The sequence below is a fragment of the Nyctereutes procyonoides genome, unplaced genomic scaffold (genome assembly GCF_905146905.1).
Source record: "Nyctereutes procyonoides isolate TBG_1078 unplaced genomic scaffold, NYPRO_anot_genome, whole genome shotgun sequence".
NCBI classification, from domain to species: Eukaryota; Metazoa; Chordata; class Mammalia; order Carnivora; family Canidae; genus Nyctereutes; species Nyctereutes procyonoides.
This window is the reverse complement of record NW_026575051.1, coordinates 3,328,238-3,345,277: the sequence shown is the minus strand read 5'-3', so window position 1 is coordinate 3,345,277 and position 17,040 is coordinate 3,328,238. Positions and strand designations below refer to the sequence as shown.

Below are 17,040 nucleotides of genomic sequence, written 5' to 3'. Positions count from 1 at the left end.
GCAAAGGGCACAGTATTGTTCGAGAGCGTTTCTTAAAGCTGTCAAAGTGCACCCAGAAGGTCATGATTTTTCTGGGTTTTGGGGCAGCTGGGTGGGTGTGGGGGGTCTTCTCCTGGGTCCTCTTAGCGATGTCTTCCCAGCCCGTGATCGTCCCAGGGACAAGGTGGTTCTCCCTCTCTGACCTTCAGTGTACCCAGCGGTGAACAGAGCCAGGTGTTTGGAGAGCGAGGACCTGTGGTTCATTCCCCGAGGAAATGCCAGTGGACTTGGCCCCTGCCTTGGTGGCAGGGTGAGCCAAGCTTGGGGTGGGCACAGTGTGACAGTCAGAGGGATGGACCAGAAGACTCAGGAGGCCCAGGCCCATGTCTGGCCACAGCTACCCTAGAGCCAGATCCTGGGAGAGTTGCATCATGTCCCTGCTCTCCCCTCTTGTAAGAATCTGTTCCAGCAGCGAACCTCTTGAACTCCTCAAAGCCCTTTCTGCCCATGATCCCATTTAGCTCCGATGATCTTCTAAGTCAAAGGAACTATCTCTGCAAGCCCAGCCTGAGGGATGTTCTGAAGGCCAAGTAGCAGGGCAGGGGCCGAACCTGTTCTTGTCGTGATGCTCCCTGGGCTGCTGAACGGAGACTCACTTTGCCAAGTGAGGCGATACCCCAGGTGGAGGCGTGTCTCTTTTGGGTGCAGTGGGAGGAGCGGTGGGGGCCTGTGATTCAGTTGACTAGCAGCATCGGCAGTTAATGCTTACTGAGTACCTGCTGTGTACAGTGACCCTTGTAAGCATGTGAACTTACTGTGTGGACGGCAGCCCTGCGAGGCAGGTACTATTCTGGTCTCATTCTACAGATGTGGTAAGTGAAAGCAGGGCCTCGGTGTGGGGTGCACAGCGGACTCCTCCCTGATGATACGAGGCCCCTCTGCCAGCATGGATTGGGGCAGTGAGGGTGGGGAGGGTTAGGGAGAAGTGGGCTTCAGCCCTCATACCCTCCCCACTTTCTCCTGAGGGCTTAGGACTCCTCAGGGTCCACTGAGTAGGCCAGGCTGGGATAGGGGGCGCTGAGGAGGAGACTTCGCCCCGCCTGCTGCTATCTTCCTCCAGGGTCTGAGAGCAAGGTGGCCTCTCGTGGCTGGTGCTTGGGACTCACTACCTCTATCATAGATTCCGCAGAGATTCCCTGGGCCCTCTGTGTGCCAGCACTGTGCTGGGCGCCAGACACGCGGCAGGGAACACGCACAGAGCCATTCTGGGGAAATATTCAGAGTTTCTGCTTTGACTTGCCAGTGGAAGCCACAATAGCAGTGGTACAATAAGCAGCAAAGGGCAAAGTGGCCTCACATCTGCTGCCCTTTGGTCAGGTGAGAACACAAAAGCTTGGAAGGGTTGAGATGTTTGTTTGCTGCAGGGCTTGCAGCCAGCTAGCAACACATCTGTGATCGCAGGGTCTGCCTGCATTCGCGGCTCTTCTCCCGGGAGCCAGAGTTTTCCAGAACAGCTACCATCGCGCTGTGTCCCTTGTGGTCTCATAGCTCCCGTGCATGGGGGTTGTCCAGCCTCACTGTTCCTACGGGATGGTGGCCCTGGTTGTTGCTGTGCTCTTTGGCTTCTAGGGGACCACATGGCCTTGTCGTGCCCAGAGCCACAGGATAAACTACTTCCCTGAACTTTTCTTACTTTCCAGGCTTCTCTAACATTGAATTCAGTAGGGTGTGCCCACATGCCTGTGGCTCCTTTGCTGACAGCGATTGTGTCTTTGGAGACATGTAACGGTGACTAGCACTAATTTAGAGCACAATATAAAGAAACCCTAACCCCTGGGCACAGATTATGTATCCTCAGCATAAACTTCTGTTCATTGCTCCCTGCTGAGCTCAGATTCCTGGGCTGCCCAGAGGAGACCCCGTGGTCTGAGTTGTGGGGCAGCGCATCTCCAGCATGCACCAAAGTCACCTGCAGGGCCTACTTATAACTCAGATCCTGAAACAGAAGGTCTGGGGTCGGCCAAAATGTGGCATTTCCCTCAAGCCCCCGGGTGATGCTGATGCTGATGCTGATCTGGGGTCAGAGCTCCTGAGTCCCCTCTGCTTCCCCATGTGACTCTGGGTTGTCACTGCTGCTCTCTGGGCTTGGTGTCTCCATATGGTCCTTGAGGGTTTCGGGTTTGGTCCAGATGCCGTGTCTGAGTCATGTGGGTGGGCTTATTTAAATCCAGCTGTTGGATGCAGCAGCTCATGGTTGGGCAGGACAGCTGGATTTTAACCACCTAACCGGGTGATGGAGGCGTGGGGCCCCAGGGTGCCAGCCAGGAGGGTAGCCCAAGGCACTGGACGGCATATCCTAAGGCTAGCTCCCCTGTGCTGTCATTGCCAGATAGAGCGGATGCACTGGCCAGGGAGTGGGCAGCAGCTGCCCCGCTCCATCTGCAGCCTGCCCTGCCAGCCAGGTGAGCGGAAGAAGACAGTGAAGGGCATGCCCTGCTGCTGGCACTGTGAGCCCTGCACGGGGTACCAGTATCAGGTGGATCGCTACACCTGTAAGACCTGTCCGTATGACATGCGGCCCACGGAGAACCGCACGGGCTGCCGGCCCATCCCCATCATCAAGCTTGAGTGGGACTCGCCCTGGGCTGTGCTGCCCCTCTTCCTGGCGGTGGTGGGCATCGCTGCCACACTTTTCGTGGTGGTCACCTTCGTGCGCTACAATGACACACCCATCGTCAAGGCCTCGGGCCGTGAGCTGAGCTACGTGCTGCTGGCCGGCATCTTCCTGTGCTACGCCACCACCTTCCTCATGATCGCTGAGCCTGACCTGGGGACCTGCTCTCTGCGCCGGATCTTCCTGGGGCTGGGCATGAGCATCAGCTATGCGGCCCTGCTCACCAAGACCAACCGCATCTACCGAATCTTCGAGCAGGGCAAGCGGTCAGTCAGTGCTCCGCGATTCATCAGCCCTGCCTCACAGCTGGCCATCACCTTCAGCCTCATCTCCCTGCAGCTGCTCGGCATCTGTGTGTGGTTTGTGGTGGACCCCTCCCACTCGGTGGTAGACTTCCAGGACCAGCGGACGCTCGACCCCCGCTTTGCCAGGGGCGTGCTCAAGTGCGACATCTCAGACCTGTCGCTTATCTGCCTGCTGGGCTACAGCATGCTGCTCATGGTCACGTGCACCGTGTACGCCATTAAGACGCGCGGTGTGCCCGAGACCTTCAACGAGGCCAAGCCCATTGGCTTCACCATGTACACCACATGCATCGTCTGGCTCGCCTTCATCCCCATCTTCTTTGGCACCTCGCAGTCGGCAGACAAGGTGAGTGATGGGGCCAGGGTGGAGGTGGGTGAGTGAGGGCCCTGAGCTGGGGGCAGCCTCCGGGGCTCCCTGGCCTCGCACCTGCTCTAGAGATGCCTTCTCCCACGCCTCACTGCCTCCTCTGCCTCCAGTCTGTTCTCCAATCTCTGAGTCGCCCCTCCTCTTTTCCGGCTTACTAACCTCCCCACCATCTCATCTCTTTCCTTCCTCCTCCCTTCCCCCTCTCCTTCTGTCCTCCTCTCTCTTTCCCTCCCTGCCTCTGCCTCCCATCGTCTTCCCCTCTCCTCTGTCAGCCTTCCCTCTCTTCTAGACTCTCCCTCACCTCTCTCCCTACCCAGCCCCATCTGCCTTGCCGTCCACCCCTCTCTTCCTCATCTTCTGTCTGCCCCTCTCTCTGTCCTCACAGGATCCCCATGGGTCCCTGGTGGGGGATGGATCCGACACTGTCTCCTTCTCTCCTCGTCCCCAAGCTTCTGAAGCCCGGGAGCCTGGGGTGTCAGCTGAGGCTCCTTCCTTCCACCGGCCCGGAGCTGCAGAGGGGCTGCCTCCTGCTGGTTCTGTCAGGCCATCCCATGGGCCTGGATGCACCCTGGGGCCCTGTGCACTCTGACCATATCCCAGCCCCAGCACTGCCTGGCTTCTGGGGGGGGGGGGTTGTCTTGCCTATTTTTTTCTTTTTTTAAAGATTTTAAAATTCATTTATTCATGAGAGACACATAGAGGCAGAGACACAGGCAGAGGGAGAAGCAGGCTCCATGCAGGGGAGCCTGATGTGGGACTCAATCCCAGGACCTGGGATCACCCGCTGAGCCGAAGGCAGACACTCAGCCCCTGAGTGGTGCCCCGGGTGCCCCTGTGTGGTTTTATCTTGAAGGACTGGGAGTCACTGAAGCCAGAGGCTAGAAACAGGGGAGAATTGTGGGGACAAAGGACCCCAGCGCCTGGTCTGAGTTCCACATGATCCTGAGCAAGGCAGCTGGCCTCTCTGCCTCAGTTTCCTCATTAGTGTATTGGGGCCATGATTCTTCTCTAGCAATCCTTAAGGTGTTGTAACAGTCACATGGCATGATGGGCATGAAAACAGTTTGCCCAATGCAGGGAGGCCCGGGGCTGAGGAACCCAGAGGGTGACAGAGACAGGGTCAGAAGGATGACAGGGCAGATGCTGGAAGACACAGAGGCTGTGGGAAGGATCCTGGCTCCTACTGTCAGTGAGAAGGGAGCCACCACAGGGTTCTGAACAGTGAGGAATGTGACATAGCGCAGGTCTAGAAGGATCCCTCTGGCTGCTGGGTGGGGCCCTGAGGAAGGCGAGCTGGGAGCTGGACGGCCAATGTGGTGGTGCCTGTAGGGACCCCACCAAGGGGCTGCTGGCGGCAGGGGTGATGAGAAGTGGGGGCTCCTGGATGTGTCTGCAGGTGGGCTGGCTGGATTTTGGATGGATTGCATGTGGGGTAAGAAGTACAGAGGATCAAGGATGATTCCATGGTTTTTGGTGTGAGGATCGGAAGGAAGGAATGTCTGCGTCCTAAGGCGGGGAAGACACTAGAGGAGCCTGTTTGGGGGCCGAGGGCAAGCAGCCCGGGCTGGATATGTTGCTGGGGGGGTCTTCAGCCCATGGACAGCATCTGAAGCAGAGCCCGCCCAGGTGTGAACTAACGGGGATGCATGGCTTTCAGTGAGGCTGATGCCAAAGCCACGATGGGTGGGGTGCTTGTCATGTGCCTGATGCGCTACCTACTGGCCAGCAGGCTCTGCTGTAGCAGGGTTAGGGTAGGGATCACTGTCCCCATTTAGGGGAGGACACAGGCACAGAGAGGCCAAGTGACTTGTTTGAGATCACTCCGCCAGTAGGGGCATGGCTGAACTTGACCCTGCTGGCCTACCTCAGGAGCCCCCCACCCCAAGCCTAGTGCACACTGTCCCTGCAGCCCTGGGACACCTTCCTGCCCTGGGGCTTCCTTTGGAGGTGCTACCTCTTCTCCCGCAGCAACTCGAGGCAGGAGCTGTGCTCTCTGTTCTGAAACTCTTGGCCTGGCGCAGGGAGGCCTGTGGGCTGAGGGCTTCGGAGAAGCGGACGTTGGGGTTGGCAGTGAGTGCCCTGAGCCAAAGCAGCCACCAGGCCCAGCTTACACTATGAGCCAGGGCTCCTGCACCCAGGGCCTGTGGGGGGCCCGCCCTGGTGAAGACAGATGCAGGCAGAAGCCCCTTGGCCCGCAGTGTGGGGGTGGGGGGGCCCATAGAGCCTACCAGAGAAGACATCCCTACTCCAGCTTGAGAAACGAGCCTCAGTAATGACAGGACGCCCCTTCCCTTGGTTCCTCAGGGAGGAAAGGTACCTGGCTGGAAGGCCCACAGCTTGGTAGCAGCCCCTTATACTGCTTCTGGTAGTTTCCTCGGGCTACCCGCCAGCATCCCGCTGCCCTGGGCCCCGCCCCCCTAGGGTGTCACACCCACCTCCAGCTGCTGGGCCCTCCCTCCCTCCCAGCCCCCACATCTCTCCTGGCACCCAGGCCTGCCTCTGACTTCTCCCTTTTTAGGAGGCTCCGCTCAGTATTGATTCTGAAAGGGAGCCTCTGAAATGATCTCCTCTGAAGCTCAGAAAGGGGCAGAGGCTTTCTTGCCTGGGGTCGCACAGCAGGCCAGCCTCACAGCAACGTGTGGCCATAAGGCCCTGCTCTGCCCCCCATTGGGGTGGGGGGACATGGACCTGCCTCCCGGGCTTCTGAGTGAAGAGGCAAAGGCAGCCCTGGGGGTGTATCTGTGCATGTTCTGTAGCACTATAAAATGCTGTGGGCATTGGAAGCTGTAGGCCTGGCTGGTGTGTGTGTGTGTGTGTGTGTGTGTGTAGATAGAGTGGGTGCGGTTGCTGTAGGGGAGTTGTGGTAGGCTTACAGAGAGGTGTGTGTGCCTTTTTGTGCATGTTCAGGGCTGGCTGGGTGGTATGTGGATCTGTGTGCAGGTGGGCGCATGTGTGCACATTGAGTGGGGATGGGCAGGTGTGTATGCTGAGAGGTTCATGGCTGCTGGTGTGAGTGTGCAGATGAGTTGTGTGTGCCCAGCGGTGTCTGCAGATGTGTGTATGCGCTTGTATATGCATATTCAGTAATGTGTGGAGATGTGGGTGAATGTATCTGTGTGTATGCACGTGAGTGTGTGTGAAGGAGAATGTATTGTGTGTGTGTGTGCACGCGCATGCCCAAGTATGATTCTGAGTTAGGTATGAGTGTATAGCTGTGAGTTCAGGTGTGTGTGTGAATGCAGAGATGCATGCGTAGATGGGTGTGTTTTTGGGCATGTGGGTATGCCCAGGTGTGTGCGCACATGCACTTGCAGGGGCTCAGCTGCACCCGTTTCCCCAAGCGTGCAGATGGTGGCGCAGAGTGAAGCCCGCTCTGGTGAGCAGGAGGATGGATTTCCCTGCCTTAGTCCGGATTTTCAGGGGTTATCGCTGCTGCCGCGAGGCATTACTCTGAGCCGTCTGGAGCGTCCTTTCTCTACCGCGTGGGGTTACGGCTCAGCTGGACTTGAGCGGGACCTGGCCACAGGCTGACCAGCTTGTGGGGAAGTTCATTCATCCAGTTTGTGGAGATTCTGGGGATCTTAGTAGCCACTCGGGTCCACCTGGGCAGAAGCATGGAGCAGTCAGGACTCCTCTGTGCCCCCAACAGGGCCCCTCGGACTCTGCCCTTTGCCCCACCTACGGTGACCTCTATCCACACCCATCAGACCTAGCTCTGACAACCTCTTTCACTTTGAGGAGCACTCACTGATGAGGCTAAGACAGGATTTCTTGCAGAGGACAGAGTGTAGCAGGCAGGCCTGGCCTGATCAGAGATGGGAGCAGGAGTTCAGACACCTCTGTCTGGAAGATGGGTGGTTGGGAAACAAGATGAAATCACATCCTGGAGGTCGCCTCTCACCCCACCTGCCTTGCAGAGCTACACGTGTGCCTGGGCCCCATTCCTAGGGGGGAGGAGGTACCTGCCGGGTTCTAGTGGCTCTAGAGGACCACTGCTTCTTTGATAGAATTGGCACGCTACTACCTCCTGGTGACAACATGCACCTTCACACAGGGGCTCTAATGCCTGAGCCCGTGGTGTGGTGGAACTTCCAGTGCTCAGAGCAAGGAGAGACCCCCACATCCATGTATATACATGGATGGCTAGAAGAGCCCCCGAGGCTCATGCTGGAAGGGCAGGGCCCCAGAAGATGGGGGCAGCTTTGCTTGGGTTTGATCTGTTGACACCCCATCTTTTATTTTATTTGCAGAAAGGGTCCTAGGCTGAAAAAGCAAAAAAAAAAAACAAAAAAACAAAAAAACAAAAAACAAAAACCCACCAAAGATTGTCCTCTTTTCCATGCTCAGGGCTGGCTCCATAGTTCTCAGGGCGCTGTGCAAAAAGCGAGTAAAGGCCCCTTGTTCAAAAATGATTGATTCAGGATTCAAGACGGTGGCAGCAGGGCATGAAACCAAGTGTGTGTACCCATGGTGCTGACTCTGCCTGTGCTAGTGGAGGGGCCTAGCGTCCCACAGTGGGTCAGGGCAGAGTAGAATCTGGCGCCCAGCACAGGGCTGTGTCCACTGCAGGGCTCACTCTGTCCAGAGAGGGGGCCTCTATCCCTGGTTCTATCAACTCCATATGGGCCCAACTGCACGCCCCACCCCCCAATCAACAAGGTGGGGGCAGAGAGCCTAAACTGGATATCTGACTTGGAAATGCAACTCCTGTACCCAAGAACCCCCATGTGTAACAGGAGAGATTGCCCTTGCCCTTAGGGAACCCCCAATCTACTGAGGGAGACATATACCCTCACCCAGGGAGCTCCCCATTCAATGGTGAAGATCCAGAAAACAAGCCTCATCTTGATTAGCCCAGACCTTCATTATTTTCCCCAGTGGTGTGGAACCTGTCCCCCTGCCTACTCCTCCAGCCTGGGGACCAGGCTGTCATTTCCCTGGCCCATGACATTTTCTGAACGGTGACAAATGAAATAGCCTCTCCACAGTCCCAGCCTCCTTCCCCACGGTGCTGTGCAAGTTCACAGAGCTTCACAGTCTGGGTTTGGGTGACCTTGTGGGTTGGGAGAGGTAGCAGCTATCATCCCATTGTATTGATGAGAAAACTAAGGGCCAGAGAGGGCTTGAGACTTGCTCAGGATCACACCCCTCCCTCCTTTCAGACCCTAGAGCTTCTCGAGCCTCTCTCCCAAAGGGTAGCCAGAATGATAGCCTTCAGATCCAGGTCATGAAGCATTTCTGGAGAAGGGCAGGAGACGGGTGGAATATGAGAATGGGGGTCATAGAGGGTTGGATAGAGCTGCAGGTCGGGGAGAGCGTCCTACAGGAGGTGGCACCTCAGCCAGGCCCCATGGGAGGGGGCCCAGGCCTAGAAATAGCAGATTTAGGAAGCTGAGCATTTCCTGCCCTCTCCATGCCTGGACCTGGGGGCCACAGCCTGGCCACCTCTGACCTCCCACAGGCTGGTGGGGAGGAGTGCTAGAGGGACAGCAGAGGCTTGGAGAACTAGGAAGGAGGGAGGAGGCGGGGAGGGGCGGGGGGGGGCAGTGGGAATTGTCAGGCCCTGCCTGGAAGGCCCCACTATTGAAGAATGGATTATCCGACACCCAGATTAATGGACTTTCATTTTGCTAAACATCTGTCACCGTTAGTGCTGGCTCGCGAGCGTGAAATGAGCTTTGACTGTGCTGCCATCGCCATATCTGGCTGGGCGCTGTGGCTCCTGTGCCAGTGGCCGGCTCTGCACAGGGTGGCCGTGGGAGGCGCAGTCACTGAATGGGGACCTGGTGGAGGGGCTGTGGCACGGCCACTGGGAGTTACTCCAGGGCACCAGCAGACGCTCATCTCACTCCTGGCCCTGTGATCCCCCGAGGGCCCTTCCAGGGGCGCTACCCCCAGTATCTGCATGTAGCAGCGAGCAGCATTCCCAGGCACCTACTATGTGCCGGCCCTTGTACATACGGTCGCCATTTACCAAGTCCTGTCATGAGGTAAGTACTATAACATCACACCCAGGTGACAGGTGAGGAAACGAAGGCACAGGGTGGGACTCATCCAGGATCACACAGCTGGAAGTGGTGGGGCCAGGCTTTGAATCCAGAGATTCTGGTCTGAAGTCCCAGCTCCACCACGACTCCCTTCAGACTCCCTTCTGCCCAAGTCCGTGGGACCCAGCGTGGGGCTCCTGGGTGCATCCCCCTGTGCCTGTCTCTGGGGGCGGTGAGGCCTGGACGGAGCCCTCTCTGACACCAACCCCCGCCCGCCTCCAGCTGTACATCCAGACCACGACGCTGACGGTCTCGGTGAGTCTGAGCGCCTCGGTGTCCCTGGGGATGCTCTACATGCCCAAGGTCTACATCATCCTCTTCCACCCGGAGCAGAATGTGCCCAAGCGCAAGCGCAGCCTCAAAGCTGTTGTCACCGCCGCCACCATGTCCAACAAGTTCACGCAGAAGGGCAGCTTCCGGCCCAATGGTGAGGCCAAGTCTGAGCTCTGCGAGAACCTCGAGACGCCAGGTGAGCGCCCGCCCGGCCCTGCCCCCTTCCCCTCAGGGCTCACCCAGGCCCGCCTCCTTCTGGGAGAAGGCCAGCCTCCCCCTCCAACCTGAACCTGGCCATGCCCCTCCTGAGCCTAGTCCTCTGGGGGTCTCGGGAGAGCCCTAAGGCCACAGGTGAGTGGGAGTTACTGGAGAACCTTGAGGCACCAAGTTAGTGCCCCTCTGCTCCGCCCATCGTGGTAACCCGGAGAGAACCTCAGGGTCCCACCCCACATAGTAGCCCTCCCTGCACCCCTCCAGGGACCTCTGCCCGCCAAGGGCAAGGCCATGAAGGGAACCTGGTTCATGAAGGGTAAAAGGGGACTCTGGCATTTCTCTGCCCTGGTACCCACATCTGGGCCTGTGCCTTTTCAGTCCCTCTGGGAAAAGGGGTTGTCTGGAGGGTCTCTGCTTCCTGGACATGGAGGCCCGGTGCCAGCCTGGCCACCCCTGACCAGGGCCCTGAGAGATGGGGACTCAGGAGGCCAGTCCCCAGGATGGGTCTGGGAAGGAGTAGCTTGGATGGAGGGCTTTCAGGCACCTCAGTTCTCAGGTGGCAGGGTGTTTGAAGGGATTGTCCAAGGAGACCTCCATAGTAGAGAGTCATGCTTTGAGGGGGTCCTCGGCATCTGAGGGGCAGGCCTAAGGTCCAGGCCTGGGCAGGGATGTGCATGGGAGGGAGCAAGACTACCATCTTTGCCAGCGTCTCTGGTCCCCCTGAAGCCTCCCCTGTGTGAGGAGAAGAGATAGAAAGAGAGAGGGGCAGGGCGTGTGAAGGACAGATCAGACCTCGGGGGCACCAGTAATAATGGCGACTGTCTCTTGAACCCTGACTGTGTCCCACACTACCATGTACCAGTGTTCATCTTCACAGCGACCTTGGAAGGCAGGTTATTTTTTATCCTCTGTGTAACACAGATGAGGAAAGGGAGGCTCAGCAAAATTAGGGACTCACCTGGGTTGTACAGCCAGCAGGTGGTGGGGCTGGACTTGACTGCCACAGTGGTATCCCTACGGCCTCCAAAGAGTTGGAGTCCTCTGCCCTGGGGTGAGCCATGGGATCTCCTGCCTGTGGGGTGGACCTCCATGGGCCTCACTTCCAGCTGCTCTGGTGGGGAGAGAGATGGAGGGGTGGCTGTGGTCATCCCCGCCCCACTGAGACCATGGCTCCCTCCCTGGACATCCTCCAAGTGTCCAAATAGTTTGAGTGGCAGCTTCTCCTGCCTCCTCGGCTCTCTGAAAGTCCTGGGGAGCTCTTATTGGTGGGGAGGGAGGAGAAGACCCCCTCGCCCCAGACTTTCCATCAGCGGGACCTGGGAGTTAGCACTCAGCTTCTTCTGTCTTGTCCTGGGGAGAAGGCCAGAAATGGACATTGTTGATGGCAGCAGGAGGACATGGGCTAGACTACAGGAGGGTCTGGAACACAGGCTCCAGAGAGGAGGCCCACTGTCACCTGCCAGGAGGTCAGGAGAACAGGAGACCTGGCCTCCCTGGTGTGTGTTGGCTGAGGCAGCACCTCTCATGGGCTCCCTGCCTTGTGGCTCCAGGGAAGCATCTTCTCTTCCTTTCTTAGCACGGCCCCCACGTGTTGAGAGACTGCCATCTGTGGAAAGAAGGAAAGTCCCTTCCTACATCCACACACAATTTTTCACTCCCAAAGCCTCTCCTTGTTGAGTGATCTTCACAGCTGTCCTGTGAGGTCAGGGTAGGGCTAGAGGTTTGATCCCTGGCAGAGGCCCAGAGAGGATGAGTGACTCTCCTGAGGTCACACAGCAAGGCGGTGGCTGGCTGGCTGGCCCCACACTGTCTTTCCTTTGACCCTGACTTCACATGGCCTCCCTATCTCTGGGGTCCCATGCTCTGTGTGGAGTAGGACACATGGCTTTGACATGCCCCCTTCTTTGACATCCTGATGACAAGGTGTTTTTCCCTGCCCCGTCTTCTACCAGAGGACCTCTGATTCTCTTCAGTCCTGCTCCTCCTCCCGGACCACCAGCTTCTTGGGAACCTACAGCCCTGGGACTCCCTTCAGGTGCCCCCTGGGCCTTCCACTCTGAGATGGGAAGGGACATGGTCCTCCCAGGACTCCCCTCTTCAGGCCTTTTGTGTCTAGATCTGCAGAGACCCCAAATGCAGCCCCTAAGCAGACCCTTCTGTCCTAAGCAGGGATCCCTCACTGCTCCCCACCCCACACTCCTGACTGCCGTTTTCCTCTTTCCCACGGAGCTTTATCCTTCCTGGAATCATCCATCATGCCTTACTCTGCTGGTGCGGGAGTGGGTCTGTCAAATGAGCTCTGCTCCAGGGCCCATCAGAGTGGGGCATTAGCCCTCTGGGGGATATGGGGGGGAGTCTCACTGGACATAATGCCTAACCCCAAAGGGTGACACTTATGGTGCTGTCACTGGCCAGGGGAAACCAGAGGGCAGGTCCTTCCCTGGCAGCTCTGATGGCACCTCACGGACACATGGGTACAGGGTAGGATTACGCCCCTTCCCACTCCACCCGCCCCTAACCAGACAAGGAGGGCAGTGGAGGCACAGGGAAGGGAGATGCAGTCTTCCGGGCCCCACTTCCTGCAAGGGAAGAATGAGAGCTGTTTGCTCCTTCCACCCTGCAGTGGGAACCAGAGGCCAGGTTCGTTCATCCCCCGTCCCTTAGCTTGGCGACAACAGGGGCTGTGGAGGTGCTGGGTGGGAGCCAGGTGATTAATTCTGGGGATGCCAGACTGGGGGGGGGTGTAAGCAGGAAGAGTGGGGAGATGTCACTCCTGTGGAGCAGGGACATTTTTCACTCTGTCACTGGCAGGCCATGTATCTTTAAACAAACAACAGAATAAATAATTCAGGGGCCCGATTGTGGGCTGATGGGGCACAAAGACACAGGGCAACAAATGGGGGCTGTCGGCTTGTGCTTGCTGCCGCCCGGCTAATTGTTATCTGAGGCGGCAGGGACTGCAGACCAGCAGGGGCCTGTCACCGGCAAGGGGTGGGTTGGGGCTCTTGGCTCGTACACCCCTGTCCCTCCCTCCAGGCTGGGGAAGCCCCTGAAGTGTGGCTCTCCCCACCCTGTCCTCATTGCTGTGACTTCAGCCCTGCCCCTCTGCCCACCACTTCACAAGCTTTGACGAGTAACTCCGTCCACCCTGTGGCTGAGAGCCAGCCAGGTTTATGACCCCATTTTACAGATGATGGAATCGAGGCTGTGAGAGGTTCAATTCATTGGAAGGGCCACCTGGCAGGTGCTGAGATCCCCCATACTGGGGAAGGCAGGCCTGGACCCGAAGTCTCCTGACTCCCGGCCAGAGTGCTTCCTTTGGAGCCTCACAGTTAGCTCCCGGGGGGCCTGGGCAGACTCACTGCTCCCATTTTCCAGATGGTGAGACCGAAGCTCCGCTGAAGGACTCTGGGTCCCCTGGCTTGTAGCTGAGGGCCGAATGCGCTTCCAGGTTCTGGAACCCAAGGACTGGATTTTCTGTTGGAGACAGCTCTGGTCTTAGAGGGACAGCAGGGCCCACGTGTCCCACACCTCCTCACCACTTTGTCTCCTCCTCCTGCCTGCCTCGATGCCCCTGCCCTCGGGTGCCTGTTGCCCTGCAGCTGGTGGAGGTTTTGCTGCTTCTGCTGCAGCGTTCCTTCACCTCTGAGCCACAGCTGCTGACGGCTTTACAGGTTTGGAAACTCCATTTTATCAGTTCACGCAGGGCGTGATGGAGCCCTGGGGAACTGATTCTCACCGGCCTGGCCTGCAGCTCGTGATTCACAGAGCCGGCTCTTTTTCTGACCGTGCTGGAGAGAGCAGGGTGGAGATGTGGGGCTGTGGGGAGCCCCTTGGGGAAAGAAGTCTGGGCAAAAAAGGGTGCTCTCATGTCATGTGTGGGGAAACTGAGGCCTGGCAGGGCAGGAGCTGCCAGAGGTCACAGAGGGAGGGAGCTAGAGGCTTCTGTCCCCAGAGTGCTGATCTGTGCACTCTCCCGCCTCCCTTTCAGCACCTCTACCCTCGTGGCCTGGCTCCTGTGCCCAAGTGTGCCAGCCCAGTCTCCTTCTGGGCTCCCCTCTCAAAAACAGCCCCGTCCATGGTCCTTCTTCCCTCCCGGTCAGCTGGCACCCTGGAGGCACATGGGTCATTTTAGAAACGAAGGGGGCACGTCTTGGCACACTGTGAGGTGCTGGGCTCTTACCCTCTTCTGAAGTCGCGGTGCCCGTCTCCTCCCATTGTACCTATCCGGGTGGCACCGCAGACTCGCAACTTCCTGGCTGCTGCCCAGCCAAGTGATTGTTCATGTTCTGCTTGAATATTTCAAGTAGGGAACTGAGCCACCACACAGGGCCACCCTCTCCACGCAGGAGGAAGTTCTTCCTTTAGTGTACCTGGACTCCATGCCACCCCTATGCTGCCCCATTGGCCCTATGTTGTACCCCTCTGCTCACCCCACCCCGACAAGTTTGCTTCTGGCCACACTTGATGGGCCCTCTGGGAGTTGGGCCCAGCACCCTGCCTATGTTGGTGGGCTTCCAGCTACACTGGTGCAGTGGGTGAGCAGGATCAGGAACCGGGTTTCTTCATCTTGCTCCGTCAGCTCCCAGGGGGTTGTGCTGAGGCTGGTCACTCTGTGTCTGTTCTGCTCACAGAAGGCAGAAGAGAGGAAGTATAGGAGAAACAGGTTGTTTTTATCAAATGACATGCTGGTTGCACACAGCCCTTTCACTCACATGCCATTAGCAGGAATGTCATCAAGTGGGGAGTGTGGGAAATGCAGCCTTAACTGCTGTCCTGCGTCCAGCAAAAATGGGGTAAAGGGGACCGGAGCCTGCCATACTGTTCCCCTTGGTGTCCCTGGCCAAGCCTGGTGGATGCACTCCTTTTCTGAGCAGACAGGCCCTTGATGGAGTGTCAGGGCAGTTTTGTGCCAGGACTGTCTCCCACCCAGCCTCCTCTGCACACCGGCACTCAGCTCCCAGCTTCCACCCCAGGCAGCAATCCTGACCCGCATCACTCTCCACTGAGCTGTCCTGGGCCATGCAGGGAAACTCTGGGTGTGGACAGGACAAAACCAAGGACCTGGCCAGGGTCCTCACCCCTCTGGCCTCTCGGTGCCTCATTTGTCACAGGAGGGTGGCACTTGCCTGGCCTTGTCAGTAAGCTGCTGTGAGGCCTGAGCCCCAGCCATATGGAGGTAGAGGAGACTCGTGCTTCCCAGAAGAGTTGACATTGTCACCCAGCTGTGGGGGTGGGAGGAGGAGGGCCCCAGGGGGCCGAGGCCAGGAAACAAGGGGTACCCAGACAAGCAGCCCTGGTCCCAGTGGTGGCTGAGTGAGGGCCAGAGCTGATGGCTGCAGAGAGGGGAGACTCAAGGCTGGGGGGAGACAGGGGCACTCAGAAATGGGAAGGGTGGCCACACTGAGGCCTGATGGAACCTGGAGGCCTTCCGCCTTCCTTGAGTGAGGGGTGGAGGCTGAGTTAGTCAGAGGGCCCGGCTGGTCAACTAGTTGGTGTCTAGCCTCGCAAGGCCCGCCACTCTGGTTCCATCATTCATTCCCTCTGCCCCAGCTGGCCGCTCCCTTCCCCTAGGCTGCCAGGCCACGTATCATGTCTGTTCTTCGCATGTGCTCTTCCAGAATGTGTGCTGTTGACCTGAAAAACTTCTGTTGATAATACCTTAAGGCTATATATATCAAATAAAAATGATTCTCCTCAAGTGTGGTGGAGTTGGGAGGTGGCAGGGGCTTCACTGGGGGTTGGGTTTTGGGGGACCCTACCATTGCAGTGGGGTTGAGAGGGAGTCCTCAAAGGGGGGATGTTCCAACTAAAGCCCCAGCAAAGGTGTGGAGGTGGGAAGGATGTTCAGAGACTGGGTGAGTCCAGGGATGGGGGAACTTGGTGCTGGGGGTGGGGACCCAGGGTGGGAGGAGGGCAGCAGGGGGAAGCAATGGGATGGGTGGGGGGCCACCATGCAGTTTGAGGGGCTGTGAACTGCTTGCTTTTGGGATCTGGACTTGATGCCATGGGCAGGGCAGTGCCCGTGTGGAAGGGGGTGTTTGAAGAAGCCAGCCCCTGATACCTGGGTACTCCCGGTCTCTCTCCTTCCAGCACTGGCCACCAAACAGACCTACGTCACCTACACCAACCATGCAATCTAGCTAGGCCGCCAGAGCCGAACAAGAGGAGGAGGACCCGAGACCCTTGTGGCTGACACGTCGGGCCAGGGCCACTCCCAGGGGCCCAGCTGATGTCTTGCCTGCCCGTGAGCGCCCACGGACGTGGCTTGGTGCTGAGGACAGCAGAGCCCCCAGCGGTCACTGCTGGGCAGCCTGGGCAAGCTGGTCAGGTGACAGGAGGCGGACAAGGGGCCAGGGCAGCTTCAGGCCACCCCAAGAGCCTGCATCTTGGACCACGGCCCCTCCCAGCCCCAGATCACAGGGGCTCCGACTGAGTGGGCCCCAATGCTGGTTTTCTCACCCTCCCTTTGTCTCTGCCTGTTCCACTGGTGACCGTCCCAGTCTGTCTCCATCCCTGTCTTTATCACTGCCTTTCCTCTCTGTGTCTCCACCTGTCTGTGTGCTCTGCTTTTCCCTCTCTTCTTTCCTTTCTGCCTCTGCCCCATCTCCCTTGTGCATCCTCCGTCTCCAGGCCTCTCCAGTTTTTTCTCTTGTGCTCTACCCGGGTCTCTCGTGCATTTTTCTTTCCTGTCCTCGCCCCCTCCTCGCCTTCATTACATCCAGCCTTTGCTCTCTCCCCTGCCACTGTCTTCCAATTCACCAACTCTTACTTGTGGCGAAAGAGAAAAAAAAGGAAAAAAATTTCAAAACACAAAAAAGCCAAAACAAAAACAACTCTCGAGTGTGTTGCGAAGTGCCGCGTCCTCCCGGTGGCCTTTGTGTATGTCCCTGTGGCCCGCAGCCTGCCCGCCTGCCCTCGCCTGTCTGCCGTGAGTCCTGCCCGCCTGCCCGCCTGCCCCTCCTGCTGATGACATGGAGTTCAGTGCCTGGGTGTCTGGTGATGGTTATTGATGACAATGTGTAGCGCATGATTGTTTTTATACCAAGAACATTTCTAATAAAAATAAACACATGGTTTTGCACCCTGGCTCCACATCCACTGGGGGTGCTGCAGGGAGGACCCCTGTCTCAACCTTCAGCAGGAGAGCCTGGAATTGGAGGCAAGGAGAAAGTGGGTGAT

The 17,040-nt window shown here is 58.0% G+C and overlaps 1 protein-coding gene across 3 annotated transcripts in view; it reads left to right on the top strand.

Moving 5' to 3' along the window:
• The window catches only part of GRM4 (glutamate metabotropic receptor 4), a 171,905-nt gene extending 155,004 nt beyond the window's left edge, over positions 1-16,901 (top strand). For all 3 annotated transcript variants that reach the window (XM_055329527.1, XM_055329525.1, XM_055329526.1), the window contains 3 exons: positions 2,369-3,304; positions 9,595-9,841; positions 15,952-16,901. In XM_055329527.1, the coding sequence (XP_055185502.1) occupies positions 2,369-3,304; positions 9,595-9,841; positions 15,952-16,001 (1,233 nt within the window). In that variant the 3' untranslated portion in view covers positions 16,002-16,901. The remainder of the gene's footprint in view (positions 1-2,368; positions 3,305-9,594; positions 9,842-15,951) is intronic.
• Positions 16,902-17,040: the final 139 nt, after the last annotated feature.